This window comes from Hemiscyllium ocellatum, chromosome 4 (assembly GCF_020745735.1).
Source record: "Hemiscyllium ocellatum isolate sHemOce1 chromosome 4, sHemOce1.pat.X.cur, whole genome shotgun sequence".
Taxonomy (NCBI): domain Eukaryota; kingdom Metazoa; phylum Chordata; class Chondrichthyes; order Orectolobiformes; family Hemiscylliidae; genus Hemiscyllium; species Hemiscyllium ocellatum.
In genome coordinates, this window is record NC_083404.1 from 77,840,650 (window position 1) to 77,858,225 (window position 17,576).

General features: G+C 39.1%; 1 protein-coding gene across 1 annotated transcript in view; it reads left to right on the plus strand.

Annotated features, from left to right (window-relative positions):
* The window catches only part of LOC132814373 (peroxidasin homolog), a 590,104-nt gene that overhangs the window by 175,339 nt on the left and 397,189 nt on the right, over window positions 1-17,576 (plus strand). The window contains exon 2 of the mRNA XM_060823479.1: window positions 9,680-9,751. Coding sequence (XP_060679462.1) covers window positions 9,680-9,751 — 72 coding nt within the window. The remainder of the gene's footprint in view (window positions 1-9,679; window positions 9,752-17,576) is intronic.

The window sequence follows — 17,576 nt, forward strand, 5'->3', positions numbered from 1 at the left end:
GTGACTCTTACCTCCCGCATCCTCCAGGAAGAGCATTCACCTGCTCTATCATCCATTCCCACTGTTCTGAATTCCCAAACAGACTATATAAAAAAAAATCTACTAACCTTACCAATCTGGAGCACAGAGCCATTTTATTTTGGTTAGAGGATGAGGATGGTTGGGAGACACTGTCTAAGTAGTGTTTTGGGTAAAGCAACGGCTCAAATATATTATCTCACTGACTCAGCAGTTCTGTGTCCTGTGCGCTTTGCCTATTCACGAGGTAAGGCTTTAAAGGATTAATTTACATTCCCAGCAGCCCCCAGTCCTCGCTCTCGCTGCTCCGAAAATGAAGGCCACCAACACTCAAGGTAAGTCATTTTAAGAAGGAAATTTACCCTCCTGGCAGCCCCCGGTCTTCGCTCTCGCTGCTCCTGAAAATACATTTCAGCCAGAGGCCCATTGAGTCTGCACTGACCCTCCGGAGAGCATCTCACCAAGACCCAAACTCCGACCCTATCCCTGTACTCCTGCATTTACCTTGGCTCATCCACCTAGCCTATATATTCCTGGTTACCACAGATAATTTAGCATGAGCAGTCCACTTAAACTGCACATCTTTGAATCAAGAGAGGGAAAGTGGCAATCTCCAAATTCCTTGATGTCATTCGTCTCCAGCAACCTACTGCTTTCTGTCTCAGCATTGGCTTCCAGGTATTCCAATGGTCTGGCAGGTGGTCTCATTCAGGAGTGGCGATCTCGGCCTGGTATGTCGGTCTTCTTTAGTGGAGTCTTCTGGCGCAGTATGCCAGTGCCCCAGCATGACAGTATTGTCCAGGAATTGTGATCTCATCCCAGCTGCATCTTCTGGATATTCCATTATTCCTTCATAAGCTTTCCTCATGCCCAAGAGTCTTTAACGGAACTGTGATGAAGTCTGTCTTAAGTTAACTTTTTTTTATTATGTATGACTTGTGTCATTAATATAGGCTTCGTGGTGTGGCGACTTATAAAACTTTTCACTGTATTTTTCATGTAAAAGTATGTGATGGTACATTTCTATTCTATTACATGAATACATTTCCATAGCCCTCTGGATCAGAGGATTTCAAAGATTCATCACCTAAGTTACAAATTTCCTCCTTATCTCAGTCTTAAATGGCCTGTAGAGATTATATTCAGCCAATAAGGTATGTGGGTATGCAAATTCATCAAAGTTTTCTGCAGCTTGATTCATCAAAATATTCATCGACATCCTTTGCATCAGAACTAAGGTGACAGCCTCATTCTCTGTGGAGTTGACTTCAGTACTGCTCTTTCTTTTCATCTTTTGCATACTTATCATCACATGGTGACCTATCCTCTACCCTCTGACATATGTACAGTGTAAGTATCTGAACTGGTGTCTGCAATTGTAAGATTGAGTGCCTCTTTATCTTTACTCTGTTCTTCCTCTTCCTTCACTGCTTTAGCAGAGTATGATAGAGAATTGTTCTGAGAGTTGAAGGATTAGGCATTTAGGTATACTTGTCATTAAACATTTCCATGTTGTGGTGACTGTGGCCTCATTGATACTATTTCCCATAATGGTGAACACTCTAACCTGTTTATATGCAGGCACATTTCTTTTCCAGTACTTTCCTGTAACCACGTCTCATGTATTATCTTCTGTTGCAAGAAAAAGGGGAATTGCATCAGTGAACATTATGCAATATATTTGAGTAATGTGATCAAATGAGTTGAAAAGTGACCAGTGTTTGTTAGCTGTAAAATGTAGACATGAGATATGTATCAGTGCTAAAGTGAGTGAGGGTAAGGTAGAACATCTGAAATTTTGTGTTGTGTCTATATTTATAGAAATTATTAGTAGATGAGTGACAGGGATATACTGGATTGAATGGTTAATATATACATGCATACAAGCTAAACATGAAACAATTGCTGCTAGCTAGATGAAGTTTTTGTCATATGCCATTTGATGGAGATCATTTACAATTTATGTGCAATCTCTTGGGATCACGTGAACTAATGAGGAGCAGGAGAAGGCCACTTGTCCCGTTTAGCTTCTTCTGTCATTTAGTGACTTTCTGGTTGATCTGATTACTTCATATTCTCACTACTCCTGATGACCGTTCACACCCTTGCTTATCAGGAATCTATCTACCAATGTCTTAAAAGTGTTCAAAGACTCTGTATCCACTGTTTAATGAAGAAGATTAATGGGATTGGTTCTTCTCAATGCCTCCTGATTGAGTGTCTGGAGGGCCACCTGCCCTCTGTGGATACAGGATATCTCTTCTCTTTTCCACTTCCCATCAATCTTGTACACTTCCTAGAATCACATTGAACCTATTCATGACAAAGCGCAGGCTACCTTAAATCAGTACTAGCCATCCATTGATACTGAATCTCTGCAACTAATGATCATTTCAAGGAGCATAGTTGCAAGCGGTGTAAATTTAGTGCAGTGCTTGAAGTTCCACGAGTAGGTAGATATTAAGTGCACATAGTGAACCCTGCACCTATGTTCAAAGTCTTATCTTAAATCTCTCCCAATATCTTTGAAGTAAGGTTTTCATTCGTGTAAGTGTATTACAACTCATTTTCTCAATTGCCACTGGCTCATTCTTTACAAATATTTCCCCAAATTACCAAACAAAATCATTATATTCCAAAAGAGAAAATGCTGGAAAATCTCAGCAGGTCTGGCAGCATCTGTAAGGAGAGAAAAGAACTGACATTTCAAGTCCAGATTCCAGCATCCGCAGTAATTTGCTTTTATCCTCTTTTCTCTACTTACAGATGCTGCCAGACCTGCTGACATTTTCCAGCATTTTCTCTTTTGGTTTCGAGATTCCAGCATCCGCAGTAATTTGCTTTTATCCAGAATCATTATATTGTCTGTGGTTCCTGAGAAACTTACTCATTGTCAACTCTTTCTCTCTATCATGTGGACCTTACACGAAACACCTGAAAAGCCAAGAACATCTTAGAATCAACTCTCACAACAAAATATTCCATTCCCCACCCCAGTTGGTCAAGATCAACATCTGGAAAAAGTCTGTATCTTGGGAGCCTCTTCTTGTTGAAGACAAATGTAGACAATGAAATTCATCACCTCCACTATGGCAGATCAGCTTTTGCGCTACTAATGAATAGAGTATTTGAAGATGAGGATCTCAAACCCATGAGGTTAGGGTTTGCTGGGCAAGCTCTATGTTCCTTTCTGCTTCAGAGACAATGCATTGGGAACGTCAAAGCACTGGAGGTTGCCACAAGCAGTACCTTTACAGATCCTCCAAATCTGATGCAAAGAATGTCAGTCTCAAAGTTGCACCTCTCCCAAAACAACATGACCAGCAATATTCACTCAAAACCAGTACCACCACTGCATGGGGACATAAAAATTGTATGCCTGACATATGAGTCCTGAAGCAACTGTGCAACTCCAAATGCGTTTGCAATAGCAGGCCCACAGGAGGATAGTGGAAATTGTTTAGCGTATGTCCCCAGAAAATCCCTGAATATATCAGAACATCCCCACTGACTCATGGGAGGTCCTGTTCTTTGACTGATCAAAATGGAGAAGTTTTTTTCAGGAAGGCACTTAATTAGGAGCATGCAGAGGTAGGAGATGAGACATTGGAGAGATATCACAAATTTCCAACAGCACATCTGGACCTTCAAGCATCACCTGCCACACATGGAACAGAGTTTTCCAATCACACATTGGACTTGTCAGCCATTTCATACCCATAAATAAGTCACCTTCAATCCCAAGGAACTGCCTAAGAGTTTAAAATTGAGTAGAGTGATTTTTAGTTGTTGCCTTGTGTATAATGAATAATATCAGATTTGGTATATTTTCCCTGAATTTACCAAAATTCTGCATATACCGTATTGGGTGTATATATCAGTATTGGTGTATTTAATAGTTTTAGACTGTAAGTATTTTACTGGCTACTTATAAAACCCATTCCATCATTATAGAATAATCATGTTTCACTTTTTACTGGCCAATTTTAATTTCCTGGTAATATTAGCAACTAAAACAAAATTAATAGACACCCTGTGAACGATAGCAATGTTCCTGAATAAGTTGTATTAAGGGCTATAATCTTAACCAATGCTCAGAGCAAACTAATCACAACTGTAGTGAATTGCAGTAATAAAAGTGATTTTTTTTTGCCTTGGCACACATTACTGACATGAAACAGAGTGGATTAATCTCTTTGAGTACTGAAAATGCCTTTTGGAACTTGCATATTTGTTAACTGCTAAAAATGAAGTCTTGTTCACAAGCTATACTGTGGAATGCTGAGACAGGCCATAACATGGAGTATCAGAACTCAGGTTTACATTTGCAATTGGCCACACAGTAAGCTCCAGATTTTAATCATGCCCCTGTTGGTAATTGCCAAATAGAGGTCAGGCATTTCCCCTCCAGGAAGTGAAAGAAAGACACAAAGATCAGTCATTCCATTAGAGTATGTTATGTAAGATCCTTTAAGAAGGTCTTTCACTTGCTGTATCAATGTTGGAATTGCTTTACTTACTGATAACATGTTTCTCTCTGAGTACAATAATGAAATGAGAGGGACCCAGCAAAAATTCCTGTTCAGTCAGTATTTCACAGCCAGTCAAACTGAGAATGAAAGCTCAGAAGTACAATTGCTTATTTTCCAGTGTGATTTTAATAAACATCTTTTTATTCTAAAGGGAGAAGTGGAGCATGAAAGACCAGAATAACATTGAATTAATCCTCAGCATTATTATCAGAAACTTGCATCTTTTTAGGTAGAGGGTTAATTTCACAAGCTACAATTAGCCACTTTTGGTAGGATCAAGAGTAAGGATTTTTAAGATTGTCCTCCCTAGACTGTGTTTATGAACAACATGCAGTGTTAGACAGTTTAGAACTCAGATAATACAGAAAAATATGATTGGTAACCATCCAGTGGAGCTGAAGGAGGTGAGATTACTGCTCCAGGGAGGCTTTGAGTTAATGAAACAGTTCAATTGACAGAATTGCTTACCTGCAAGTTTTAGGATCCTAACTTTGGAACCAAGTGAGAGTTAATGCTGAAGTATTGATTGATAAGGAGGTAAATCACTTTAGTTGAAATAAGCAGTAAGAATATATTATCTGAGGAGAATTGGATTGAAATCTGCTAGAGTGTAATGTGAATGAGAAATATCCAGCTGGGAAAAAAATGATAAAATGAAAATAGTTAACTGAGAATTCCATGAAAATATTAAAGATTTGGGGTGGCACGATGGCACAGTGGTTAGCACTGCTGCTTCACAGTGTCAGAGACCCGGGTTCAATTCCTGCCTCAGGCGACTGTGTGGAGTTTGCACATTCTCCCTGTGTCTGCGTGGGTTTCCTCCGGGTGCTCCGGTTTCCTCCCATAGTCCAAAAATGCGCAGGTTAGGTGAATTGGCCATGTTAAATTGTCTTTAGTGTTAGGTGTAGGGTAATGGGTCTGGGTGGGTTGCGCTTCGGCGGGTCGTTGTGGACTTGTTGAGCCAAAGGGCCTGTTTCCACACTGTTAGTAAACTAATCTAATCTAAATCACAGTTCTGAAATATTGGAGTATGTATTGCATGGTTTTATATATATTACAGTAGCAAATTAGATTGAAATGACAACACTATTTCAGGGATAAGGGTAACATGCAGGTTCATATGGCAGTTAGGAAGGCAATTGCAGTTTTAACATTTGTTTTGAAGGCACTAGAATACAACAACAGGGACACATTGCTGAGGCTGTATAAGGCTCTAGTCAGACTGCATTTTGAATATTGCGAGCAGTTTTGGGACCAATATCTAAGGAAGGATTTATAGGCCCTGTAGATGTTTCCTATTCATGACTTATTTCCCCTCATTACTCATCTTCACCTAAATTGATTCTACATCCTCATCTGCTGAAACAGATTCATTGCACAAATGCTATCCTTGATTAATAATGCTATCTCTCCATCTTTTACCTTGATTCTTAATATTGATTATCACATCCACTTCAATATTCTGGACCAAATCCTTATCATCCTGCAGCCCCATCTCCATCATGGTGATCAGATCATATTTAATTGCATCAATATATGCTATCAGGTAATTTACTTTGTTATAAATGCTGTGAATGATTGGATTAAAGTCAAGTATGAGATCATTATACTCTCAGGTCATGTGAAATAATGGCATGATTGTATCATGAATATATCTCTTAAAGGTATACTGACATACGGACTGAAGGACAAAACACAACAAGTTGGAGTCCAGTTTGCATAAATTTATAGGATTCCTGACTAAGTCTAGTTGTCTGAAAGTTTGGGGGTACTTAATAGACCATTGAGCATATGTGAAGTCCCATTACTTTTCAAACTCCTGTTTCACCCAGGTTCCATCAGAGTAGGAAACTGCTGGCCTGAATATTGTGAAGTGACATCAACTCTATTAGTGCTATCAGGGTGAAATTTATCATTTAAAAACATTGCAGCAGTTTAAAAAATGTCTGTGCTTGCTGAGCTCCTATTCAGTGCTGCAACTTGTAGAATGGGTGCATGAAGTGATGGAAACCAAACAACAAAAAACACTGAGATGAGGAAATAACACATCTATATCAAATTATGCTGCCATGATTTTAATTGAGGTGTGACTTGTTGATTTCAAAGCAATCTAGTTTCCACAAACAAAGAGCCAAGATAACCAGTGACCAGTCTAAATATGGATTCTGGAATGTGGTGCTGGAAAAGCACAGCAGGTCAGGCAGAATCCGAGGAGCAGGAGAATCGAAAAACATTTTCCTCGAATTTTTGATACTTCTGCTCCTTGGATGCTACCTGACCTGCTGTGCTTTTCCAGCACCACACTTTCGACTCTTTTCTCCAGCATCTGCAGTCCTCACTTTCACCTAAATATGGATTGTATTTTAATGATCATCATTGGATGTTCTCTTGGGTGAAATTTCATCACTCTGCAAAAAAGAAAATGGAGGACTCCTTGGGGAAGCTCTGCAAATATTAACATGTTTTTCAGCGAGATTTAGATTTGTGGGTATTAAGAAGAGTTAGCATTAATCATTCTTTTTCACTTTTATTTTCTCCTGTAACATTTCAAGCAATAGTTTGGCTTCTTATGAAAAATGTTTGAAACAATTGGCAACAGTTTAATTGTCGGATGAATTTCTATGCTTTATATCTTTTTATTTGATAGGTTTATTCAGAGGTTCGCTTTCCACCTACAATATTGATATCTGAATTTATATGTGATACATAAAGTACATTTTATGAACTCCTAATCCCAGTGCACACATTTGGCTGCCAGACCTCACATTGGGAGTTTAGGAGCAAGACTAGTAAACTGTGCTGGATTTTATATTCATCTTAATCATTGCAGATCCTGCAGGGCTCACTAATCTCTGTGATAGCTTTCAATGCATGCTAGAACATAAATGTAAAGAAATTCAATGAAATTTACATTCCAGATGCCACGTAATATCTAATACAAATTTTGGTTTTGCGCTTAACACTACATCCAGTATGCCTCCAAATTTTTAACTAACCTAGATGTATTCTTGAAAGGAGACAGACCTGTATTTTAGCAGCAGAATAAACCACAAGGGTCTGTAGCCCCATAAGTATAAGGATAATAGTTGACCCTTCACAAGTCTACTGGAATTCAGGGAATCCTTTAATTTGACTGAGAATGGCAGGTATTCATAGTTCTAAGACTTATTTTTGTGATTTTATGGGATGTGAATATCATTTGTTGCACATCCCTTTCTGCATATTTTGCTAGGCCTTTTTACATGGCAACCACATTGTTCTGTTCTGAAGTTACAAGTAAGGATTGCAGATTTTCTTCCTTAAAAGGCATTAATAAATTAAATTTTTGTTTTACAACAACCAATGATCATTTCTACTGAGATTAACATTTTATTCCAAAGTTTTATTAATTTCAAATCCACCAGCCACCAAAGTGGGATTTGAACCTAGTTGACTGACCCCCTACCAACCCACCCTCCCCTCCCAATACCTTCCTCCGCCACTGCAGGAATTGTAAGACCCCAATTGTAAGTCCAAGGCCCCAAAGAAGCCTTCCACATCCATCAGAGCTTTACCTGCACTGCCACACATTTCATTTACTGCATCTATTGCTCCCGATGCGGTCACCTCTACTTTGGGGAGACAGGACAGCTACTTGCAGAACGCTTCAGAGAACATCTCCGGGTCACCTTTACTAACCAACCCCATCGCTGAAAACTTCAACTTGCCCTACCAGTACATTAAGGACATGCAGGTCCTGGGTCTCCTCCTCCACCACTGCCTAACCACCTGATTCCTGGAGGAAGAATGCTTCATCTTCTACCTTGGGACTCTCCAACCACACGTCATTAATATGGATTTCACCAGTTTCCTCATTTCCCCTCCCACCCACCTTATCCCAGATCCAACCATCCAACTCGACACCACCCTCATGACCTGTCCTACCTGTCCACCATCCTTCCCACCTATCTGCTCACCCTCGTCTCCGACCTATCACCATTACCCCCACCTCCATCTTCCTGTTGCACTCTCAGCTACTTTCCCCCAAGCCCCACCACCCTCCCATTTATTTCTCCGCTTCCTTGGCTCACCAGCCTCAATCCTGAAGAAAATGTTTTGCCCATAACATCGATTCTCCTGTTCCTCAGATGCTGCCTGACCTGCAGTGTTTTTCCAGCACCATATTCTTGACTCTGACTGACCCTCATGTCTATTGACATTGCCAATATGCCACCATGTTCAGCCTAGATCATTGAGGACCTGTCTGGAAGGAGACAGAGACAGGTCATCTCCTGAAGGGAATGCCCCGGTCATTCCTTTTGGATAAGCAGCTACTCATTAAAAAATACAGTAATTTTTATTAATCTTATAACCTCGAATCTTTTAGACAGTGCTTAATAGAGGATATATGTGGCTTTTTGATTTTATTAATCTTATAGCCCCGAATCTTCGGTGACAATAGTATTAATTTTTATTGACATAAACATAGTGTAAAATGTGAAAGAAAATATAGGAAATCTCAAAACATCACCTTGACTGACTGGACATTCTCCCACTATCCCCATCCTATTGGGAATGTTTCTTGTAGTAGTTAGAACCAGGAAATGTTATAGAATTTTTAAAAATATAGAATTACTTCCGTGTGAAAGCGGGCCATTTGACCCATTGAGTCCACACTGACCCTCCAAAAAAACCCAGCCCAGACTCGCATCCTGACCCTATCCCTGTAACTCTGTATCTCCCATAACTAATCCACCTAACCTACATATCCCAGGACACTATGGACAATTTAACATGGCCAATCAACCTAACCAACACATCTTTGGATTGTGAGACGAAACTGAAGAACCTGGAGGAAACCCATGTAGACACAGGGAGAATGTGCAATCTCTATACAGTCATTCAAAGGTAGAATTGAACCAATGTACCTGGTGCTGTGAGGCAACAATGCTAACCACTGAGCCACCATGCCACCCCAATGCACTCTGTCAGAATATCCAGAACCAGCTATGATGGAGAACTCCTAGAAGAGAAAATTCAACATTTGGGATACAGCTACACCTAGCAAGTTAAAATCAGTGTATTTAATTATGACCAATGAAACGGTACTTTCAATGATTAATGTTTGAATTTTACTAATTTTCTTGCAGGGATCTGAGATTTAACAGGATCAGAGAAATTCCACCTGGAGCTTTTAAGAGGCAAAAGAACCTAAACACACTGTGAGTGATTATTCAGTTTCACTTGTTAACCTCATTTTATGCACTCAGCAAGTAAACTATAAGAGAAACACCTGTGGACAGCAATTCTGCACTGGAGATATACATCAGAGGGAGTATGTTGTTTCTATTACTGCATCATATGCTCCAAATGATGTTATATTTTTAAGCTAAATGAAAATAAAATTATTGTATGTAATCATTCAAAACTGAGCTCATATAAAATTGACTCCAAGATATTTGCTAAAAAGAACATATACTGTATGAACAAGTTTTTCAAGGATCAAAGCCCAAACATTTCAGAAAAAACTCTTGACAATCACTTTAAAAACTTCAATTTATTATCCAATGTTTTTTGAAAAAAGTTGCATTTACTTCACTTCCTCAAGCTTCCACTTGTTAATTACTACAGGAACAATGTGGATCCCACACCATGCTTGTGGGGAGAAAATGGCAGATCGGTGAGGATTCAAAAGCAATATATATTGAGGTTAATGCAGAGAAGAACTTCTCTGGTGACTTTTCATTAAGTTCAGCCTGAGTCTGTGTTACCATTCAGCACCCTCACTGCTCCTGGTGAAGCAGGGAAAGTTAGATGCCTTGCAAGTTCAGTCCTTTCCAATGTTGACTCAGTGCAATCCTCCTGCACCAAGGCCTAGCTGAGGGTTGGAGCTGTTGATGTGATATTTTCTGGTGTCGCAGCACTGCTTTTGCTTTTGCTTTTCCTTCTGGTTCCTAAGGAGCATTGAAACTCCAGACAATATGCTGCTTCCTCTCCAGAATGTGAGGTGGTGGTGTTGGGAAGGCTACTTAATAAAAATATGTAGAGTGAGAGATAAAGAGAATAACTGACTGGTATGGGAATGCCCCACTGCATTACCTTATGGACTATTTTCAGAGCGATGTTAGATGAGCTGGTTGTGTGTGTTTCAGTTGAAAGCATTTCTCGTCTTTTTTTGCATTATTGACCTCAAACATTTGACTTTTACCCATGTACATACAGAATTATCTTTTGTAAATAACTAGAAAAATGAAAATATGGTAAAGTGTAAATGACTTGCAGATGTAATCAAAGGGGAGCTAGCTAATTCGATACAAAATTGGCTTGAAGATAGGAGACTTGTGTTTCAGACTGGAAACCTGTGACTAGAGGTCTATGCAAGGATCGGTACTGAGTCCACTGTTCTTCGTCATTTATATAAATAATTTGAATGTGAACATGGGAGATGTGGTTTGTAAGTGTACAAATGACACCAAAATTGGTGGTGTAATGGACAATGAAGAAGGTTATCTTAGAATACAATGGGACCTTGATCAAATGAGCCAATGGACTGAGGAGTGGCAGATGGAGTTCAATTTAGATAAATGTGAGGTGTTGCGTTTAGTAAGGCAAACCAGGGCAGGACTTATTAAGTTAATGGTAGGGCCTTGGGGAGTGTTGTCAAACAATGAAACCTAGGGGTGCAGTTGCATAATTCCTTGAATATGGAGTACCAGGTAGACAGGGTAGTGAAGATTGTCTTCATTAGTAATTCATTGAGTATAGGAGTTTGGATGTCACATTGCGGCTGTACAGGTCACTTGCAGAATACTGGTTCAATTCTGGTGTCCCTGAAAAATGTTGTTAAACTTGGAAAGATTGAGAGAAAATTTCCAAAGATATTGCTGGGATTGGAGGGCTTGAGTTACAAGGAGAGGGTGAATAAGCTGGGGCTATTTTCCATGGAGCATCAGAGGCTGAGGGGTGATCTTATAGAGGTTTATGAAATCATAATGGACATGGATAGGGTGAATAACCAGGGTCTTTCACTTGGGAAGGGAAGTCCAAAACAAGAGGATTATAGGTTTTATGGTGAGAGGGGTGTGATTCATAAGAGACCTGAGGGGCAACCTTTTCACAGAGAGTGTGATGCATGTATGGAATGAGCTGCCAGTGGAGGTGGTGGAGGAAAACATGGGCCAAATCCCATAGTTAGGATTAGATCAGTTTAAGATATCTGGTCAGTATGGGCGATCTGGACTGAAAGTGTCTGTTTCTGTGCTGTATAACTCTATGACTGTATGGACATAGTGTGTTTATGTCAGATGAAACACACGCAATTGATGGTAGCAATGTTCCAGATAATTAATAACTGTGTCAAGGGCCAAATGCTGTAGTTGCAATATCTAATTGTGATATCCAAAACCCATGAACAAATTCCTACTAATTGTTCCTTGTCTATTTTTGTCAAGGATTTTGTTTAATATATTATTTTTTAAATGTTTTCCTAAGCTATGACCTCCTTGACCAAGGTGTTGCTGGGTTATCTGCTTCTAAGCCTGTACCAATTCTGCATGTTTTCCAGTAATTGGAAGGTGGCCAAGCGTGGTACCGGTGTGACCTCATGACAGCTTTCATAGAACATAGAACAGTACAGTACAGAACAGGCCCTTTAGCCCACGATGTTGTGCCAACCATTGATCCTCATGTATGCACCCTCAAATTTCTGAGACCATATGCATGTCCAGGAGTCTCTTAAATGTCCCCAATGACCTTGCTTCCACAACTGCTGCTGGCAATGCATTCCATGCTCTCTCAACTCTCAGTGTAAAGAACCCGCCTTTGACATCCCCTCTATACTTTCCTCCAACCAGCTTAAAACTATGATCCCTCGTGTTAGCCACTTCTGCCCTGGGAAATAATCTCTGGCTATCGACTCTATTTATGCCTCTCATTATCTTGTATACCTCAATTAGGTCCCCTCTCCTCCTCCTTTTCTCCAATGAAAAATGTCCGAGCTCAGTCCACCTCTCTTCATAAGATAAGCCCTCCAGTCCAGGCAGCATCCCGGTAAACCTCCTCTGAACCCTCTACAAAGCATCCACATCTTTCCTATAATAGGGCGACCAGAACTGGACGCAGTATTCCAACTGCGGTCTAACCAAAGTTTTATAGAGCTGCAACAAGATCTCACAACTCTTAAACTCAATCCCCCTGTTAATGAAAGCCAAAACACCATATGCTTTCTTAACAACCCTGTCCACTTGGGTGGCCATTTTAAGAGATCTATGTACCTGCACACCAAGATCCCTCTGTTCCTCCACACTGCCAAGAATCCTATCCTTAACCTTGTACTCAGCTTTCAAATTCGACCTTCCAAAATGCGTCACCTCGCATTTATCCAGGTTGAACTCCATCTCTGCATCCTGTCAATGTCCCGCTGCAGCCTACAACAGCCCTCTATACTGTCAACGATACCTCCAACCTTTGTGTCATCTGCAAACTTGCTGACCCATCCTTTAATCCCCTCATCCAAGTCATTAATAAAAATTACAAACAGTAGAGGCCCAAGGACAGAGCCCTGTGGAACACGACTCACCACTGACTTCCAGGCAGAATATTTTCCTTCTACTACCACTCGCTGTCTTCTGTTGGCCAGCCAATTCTGTATCCAGACATCTAAGTTCCCCTGTATCCCATTCCTCCTGACCTTCTGAATGAGCCTACCATGGGGAACCTTATCAAATGCCTTGCTGAAGTCCACATACACCACATCCACAGCTCGACCCTCATCAACTTTTCTAGTCACATCCTCAAAGAACTCGATAAGGTTTGTGAGGCATGGTCTGTTCCTCTCAAAGCCGTGTTGACTGCATTTAATCAAGCCATGCTCTTCCAGATGGTCATAAATCCTATCCCTCAGAGTCCTTTCTAACACCTTGCAGACGACAGACATGAGACTTACTGGTCTGTAATTGCCAGGGATTTCTCTATTTCCTTTCTTGAAGAGAGGACTCTCTCCAGTCCTCAGGTATGACTCCAGTGAAGAGCGAGGATGCAAAGATCTCCTCAAGTGGTGAAGCAATCGCATTTCTCATTTCCCAAAGCAGCCGAGGACAATCTGGTCTTGGCCTGGTGACTTGTCAATCTTAATGTTTGACAAAATTTTCAGCACATCAGCTTCCTCCATCTCAATCCATTCCAGCATGCACACCTGCTCTTAAAAGGTTTCATTCACTACACATTTCATTTCTTTCATAAAGACAGAAGCAAAAAAACTCATTTAGGGCTTCCCCTACCTTCTCAGACTCCACACACAAACTCCCTATGCTGTCCCTGATCAGCCTGCTCTTTCTTTGACCATTCTCATATTCCTCACATAAGTGTAAAATGCCTTTCATTTGATATTTATTGTTTCATTCTGTCAACTGTTTTTAGACAAGGTTTTTGTGCAAGACATTGCAGATGTAAAGTTATATCCTAGTTCTTGAGGCAACTGTACCTTTTGAAGAAAATCCTTATGCAGTACCAAAGCCATGTGTCATGAGATAGTTCCAAAGCACAGAGATTACCTTTTAGCTTATTATAGACTATATCAGAATATTTCTTGGAACTGTGCTAAGACTCTGTTTGAGAGTCATGGGCATTGAGTATGATGTTCTTGCCGAGAATGTTAGAAGAACACCAGACTGACTCATTGCATTGTTACTCAGCAGGAGTGATTAAAATGCTCCTATAAAAACTAAACTTGGGCATTAGAAAAATTCATGAATATGTACAAGATCAGTGAAATTCACTATTGATATATTTTTAGAATTTGTGAAGGAAATGGTTGCAAAATTAATTTCATTCTTAAAACTACATGAATACATCTTTTCAGGTGTTTTAGTTAGTTCGATAAATTGAATAAAACGAAACCAAAATCTGCAGCATGAGAATGTAACAATATAAGAAGTATAACAAGAAGTTAAAGTATATTATTTGACCCATTGAACCACCTTGGACATTCAAGAAGATTGAGGCTAATCTTCAAACTAAATTTGATATTTTCACAAAATTGCCATATTCCTTCATTTTCTTTGTCCCCATAAATCTATTGAAAAATGTCTTTAACATATCCCATGTTTAAACATCCACAATTTTATTGAGTAGGAATTTTTGAGTTTCACAACCTTTGAGCAAAGCAATGCCTCCTTATCTCTGGTTTGAATGATTTAATCCCTAGTTCTGAGACAATGAATTTGTGTTCTCAATTTCTTGCAAAGGAAGGCATCTTTTTACCCAAGCCTGTTAAGTCTTTTAAGAATGTGATATGTTTCTGTTAAATCACCACTGATTCTTTTTCCCACCAGTGAATATAATCCTCGTCTGCCATTCTGTTCTCAAAGGACAATTCCGCTAATTCCATGAATCAGTCCAATTAATCTTTGTCTATTACCCCGACAGTTACTTTACATCTTCCTCACGGTAGGTTTCCCACAAAATTGAACATGCTATACTTACTTCTAATCTTATTCATTATTGTAGATTGTAAATAGTTGATGTGTATTTTGGATAACTGGAATAGTCATAGCTGACCAACTTGTTTATTTTTAACCTCTGTGTTTGGCCAATTATGTTATTCACCAGCTAAGCTTATATATCACTCTCCAATCCTATGAATGCTAATTGTGTGTAGTAATCTCTTGTGAAGCACTCTTTGAATATTACTTGAAAATCCAAATAAACTACATTGATTCATTTCCACTTATCAAACTGTCAGTTACATTGTTTAAAAACTAACAAATTTGTCAAACATGATTTATCTTTCATAAATACATGCTGCACCTGCTTAATCAGATCGTGATGAGTGTGTTGTTACCAAGTATTTGATAACTTTACCTACTAATGGTGGCTGTCATTTCCATTTTCTCTCTTTTTAAAAATATGGAGTTCTGTTTCCTAACATACATCCATTGAGAACTGTTCTACAATCTAAGGAGCATTGAAGATAAAAACCAACACATCTACTCTCTCTGCAGCTAGTTTTCTAAAACCATAGGATGTGGTTAATCAGATCTAGGATGTACTGATTTCTTTAAGCCCCTGATTTTCTATAAGTGTTTGAATCCATAATATTTCTGGACTGTTTTGTATCTTTTACCTTAAAGAGAGATACAAAGTGTTTCAATAATGTTTCTGCCATTCCTTATTTCCCATTACAATTTCCCCTGACTCTATATTTAATGGTCTCATGTCTTCTTTTGTTCATCCCTTTCTATTTGTGCGCCTCTGGAAATATTTATAAACTTCTTTCAAGTTTCCTGCTAATTTACTCTCATATTGTTCTTTCTTATCAATCTTTTGATCTTCCTTTGCTGTATTCTAAACATTTCCCAAATCCTTATGCTTTCTATTGTTTTTTTGGTAATATAAGTTAGTTCCTTTGAACTACTGCTGTAGTTAATTACTCTTAGCCTTGGTTGGGCCACTTTTTCTGGGTGTTTTTGTAAATCTGTAAATTTTGTATTCATTCTTTGAATTAACCTGGTCAACGCTTGCTTGTCTCAATCTACTTTATACCAACATAGCTCTAAAATTTGCTTTCTTTAGATATAGGATACTTGTTTTTCATCAATTAAATCTATTCAAGGCAACAAAAATTCTTTCTTTTTATAATCGTTCTTCTATAGAGATCCCTTCACAACAAGGATAGTAATTAAACCCTTCTCATTGCACAATACTAAATCTAAAGTTGTCTGATCCTTAATTGATTCCTGAATACACTGATCTGGAAACTATCTTGTAAATAATCATTGAATAATCTGTAATACCATGACTGAAAATTTCCTTAACCCAGTCTGTAAGAAGATGAAAGTTCCCTTAAATTACTGTATATTCTTATTGCATAAGTCCCCAACTTTTTGATTCATACTTAGCATATTTTAGGTTTCTATTCTTCCTACATTTACATGTGTTGGCACTTTCCAGTTCGATATCCATAACTCCAAAACCACCCTTTTTAGATGTATGCAGCCTAGCTTCACAAGATCTCAAAACTATCATAAAGCCCCAATTGAAATTCTCTTGTTGTTTTGGCATGGTACATTATTCCTCATCCTCATTATCACTTTTCCACAACATTCACTGGACTGAAAATCCTTCAACACCTGTCTTGTTGTCAGCTGCACAGGACTGGTTTTAGATGGTTTCTCTTGTGTGTGTGGATTCCTTCAAATGAAAAGTCATTTTGTGTGAGTTAGAATTTTTTTTTTGATTTAACTAGAAAATTCTTGCTGATAATCATATTAAGTTTATTACATTATTGCAACTACTTACTGATGACATGAATATGGCCTACACTACTTGGAGTATTTGGAGTACAGGGTGTATCTCTGACAGGTTCCTTCTTTACTCTGATTAGAAGTTCCCATGGTATCCTCACAGTAGATGTTGCTTACTGCACTCAGTTCAGTTCCATAAACAATAGTTCCAATTACACCAATTAATAGGATTCAAAGTATCTCCAACAACAACTTATCTGGTTTCTTCTAAAAATATAACCTCAGCTCTAATCTTCTCCTGAATATACAGTTGACTTAGTCTCATATATTTTTTTTTATTTGTTGGATGTGGGCATTGCTGGCTGGCCAGCATTTATTGCCAGTGCCTAATGCCCTTGAGCAAATGGTGGTGAGCTGTCTTCTCAAACTGCTGCAGTCCATGTGCTGTAGGTTGATCTAAAATGCCGTTAGGGAGGAAATTCCAGAATTGTGACCCAGCCACAGTGAAGGAACAGTGACATATTTTCAAGTCAGTATTGAGTGGTTTGGTGGGGTATTTGAAGGTGGTGGTGTTCTCATGTATCTTCTGGCCTTGTCTTTCTAGATGGAAGTGGTCATGGGGTTAGAAGGTGCAATCTGAGGACATGGTAAATTTCTGCAGGTCATCTTGTTGTTAGTACAAACTGCTGATCCTGAGCATCGTGGTGTAGGGCATAGATGTTTATGTATGTAGTGCCAATGAAGTGAGCTGGTTTACTCTAGATAACCTAAAAGTTTTATGAGTGTTGTTGGAGCTGTACCCATC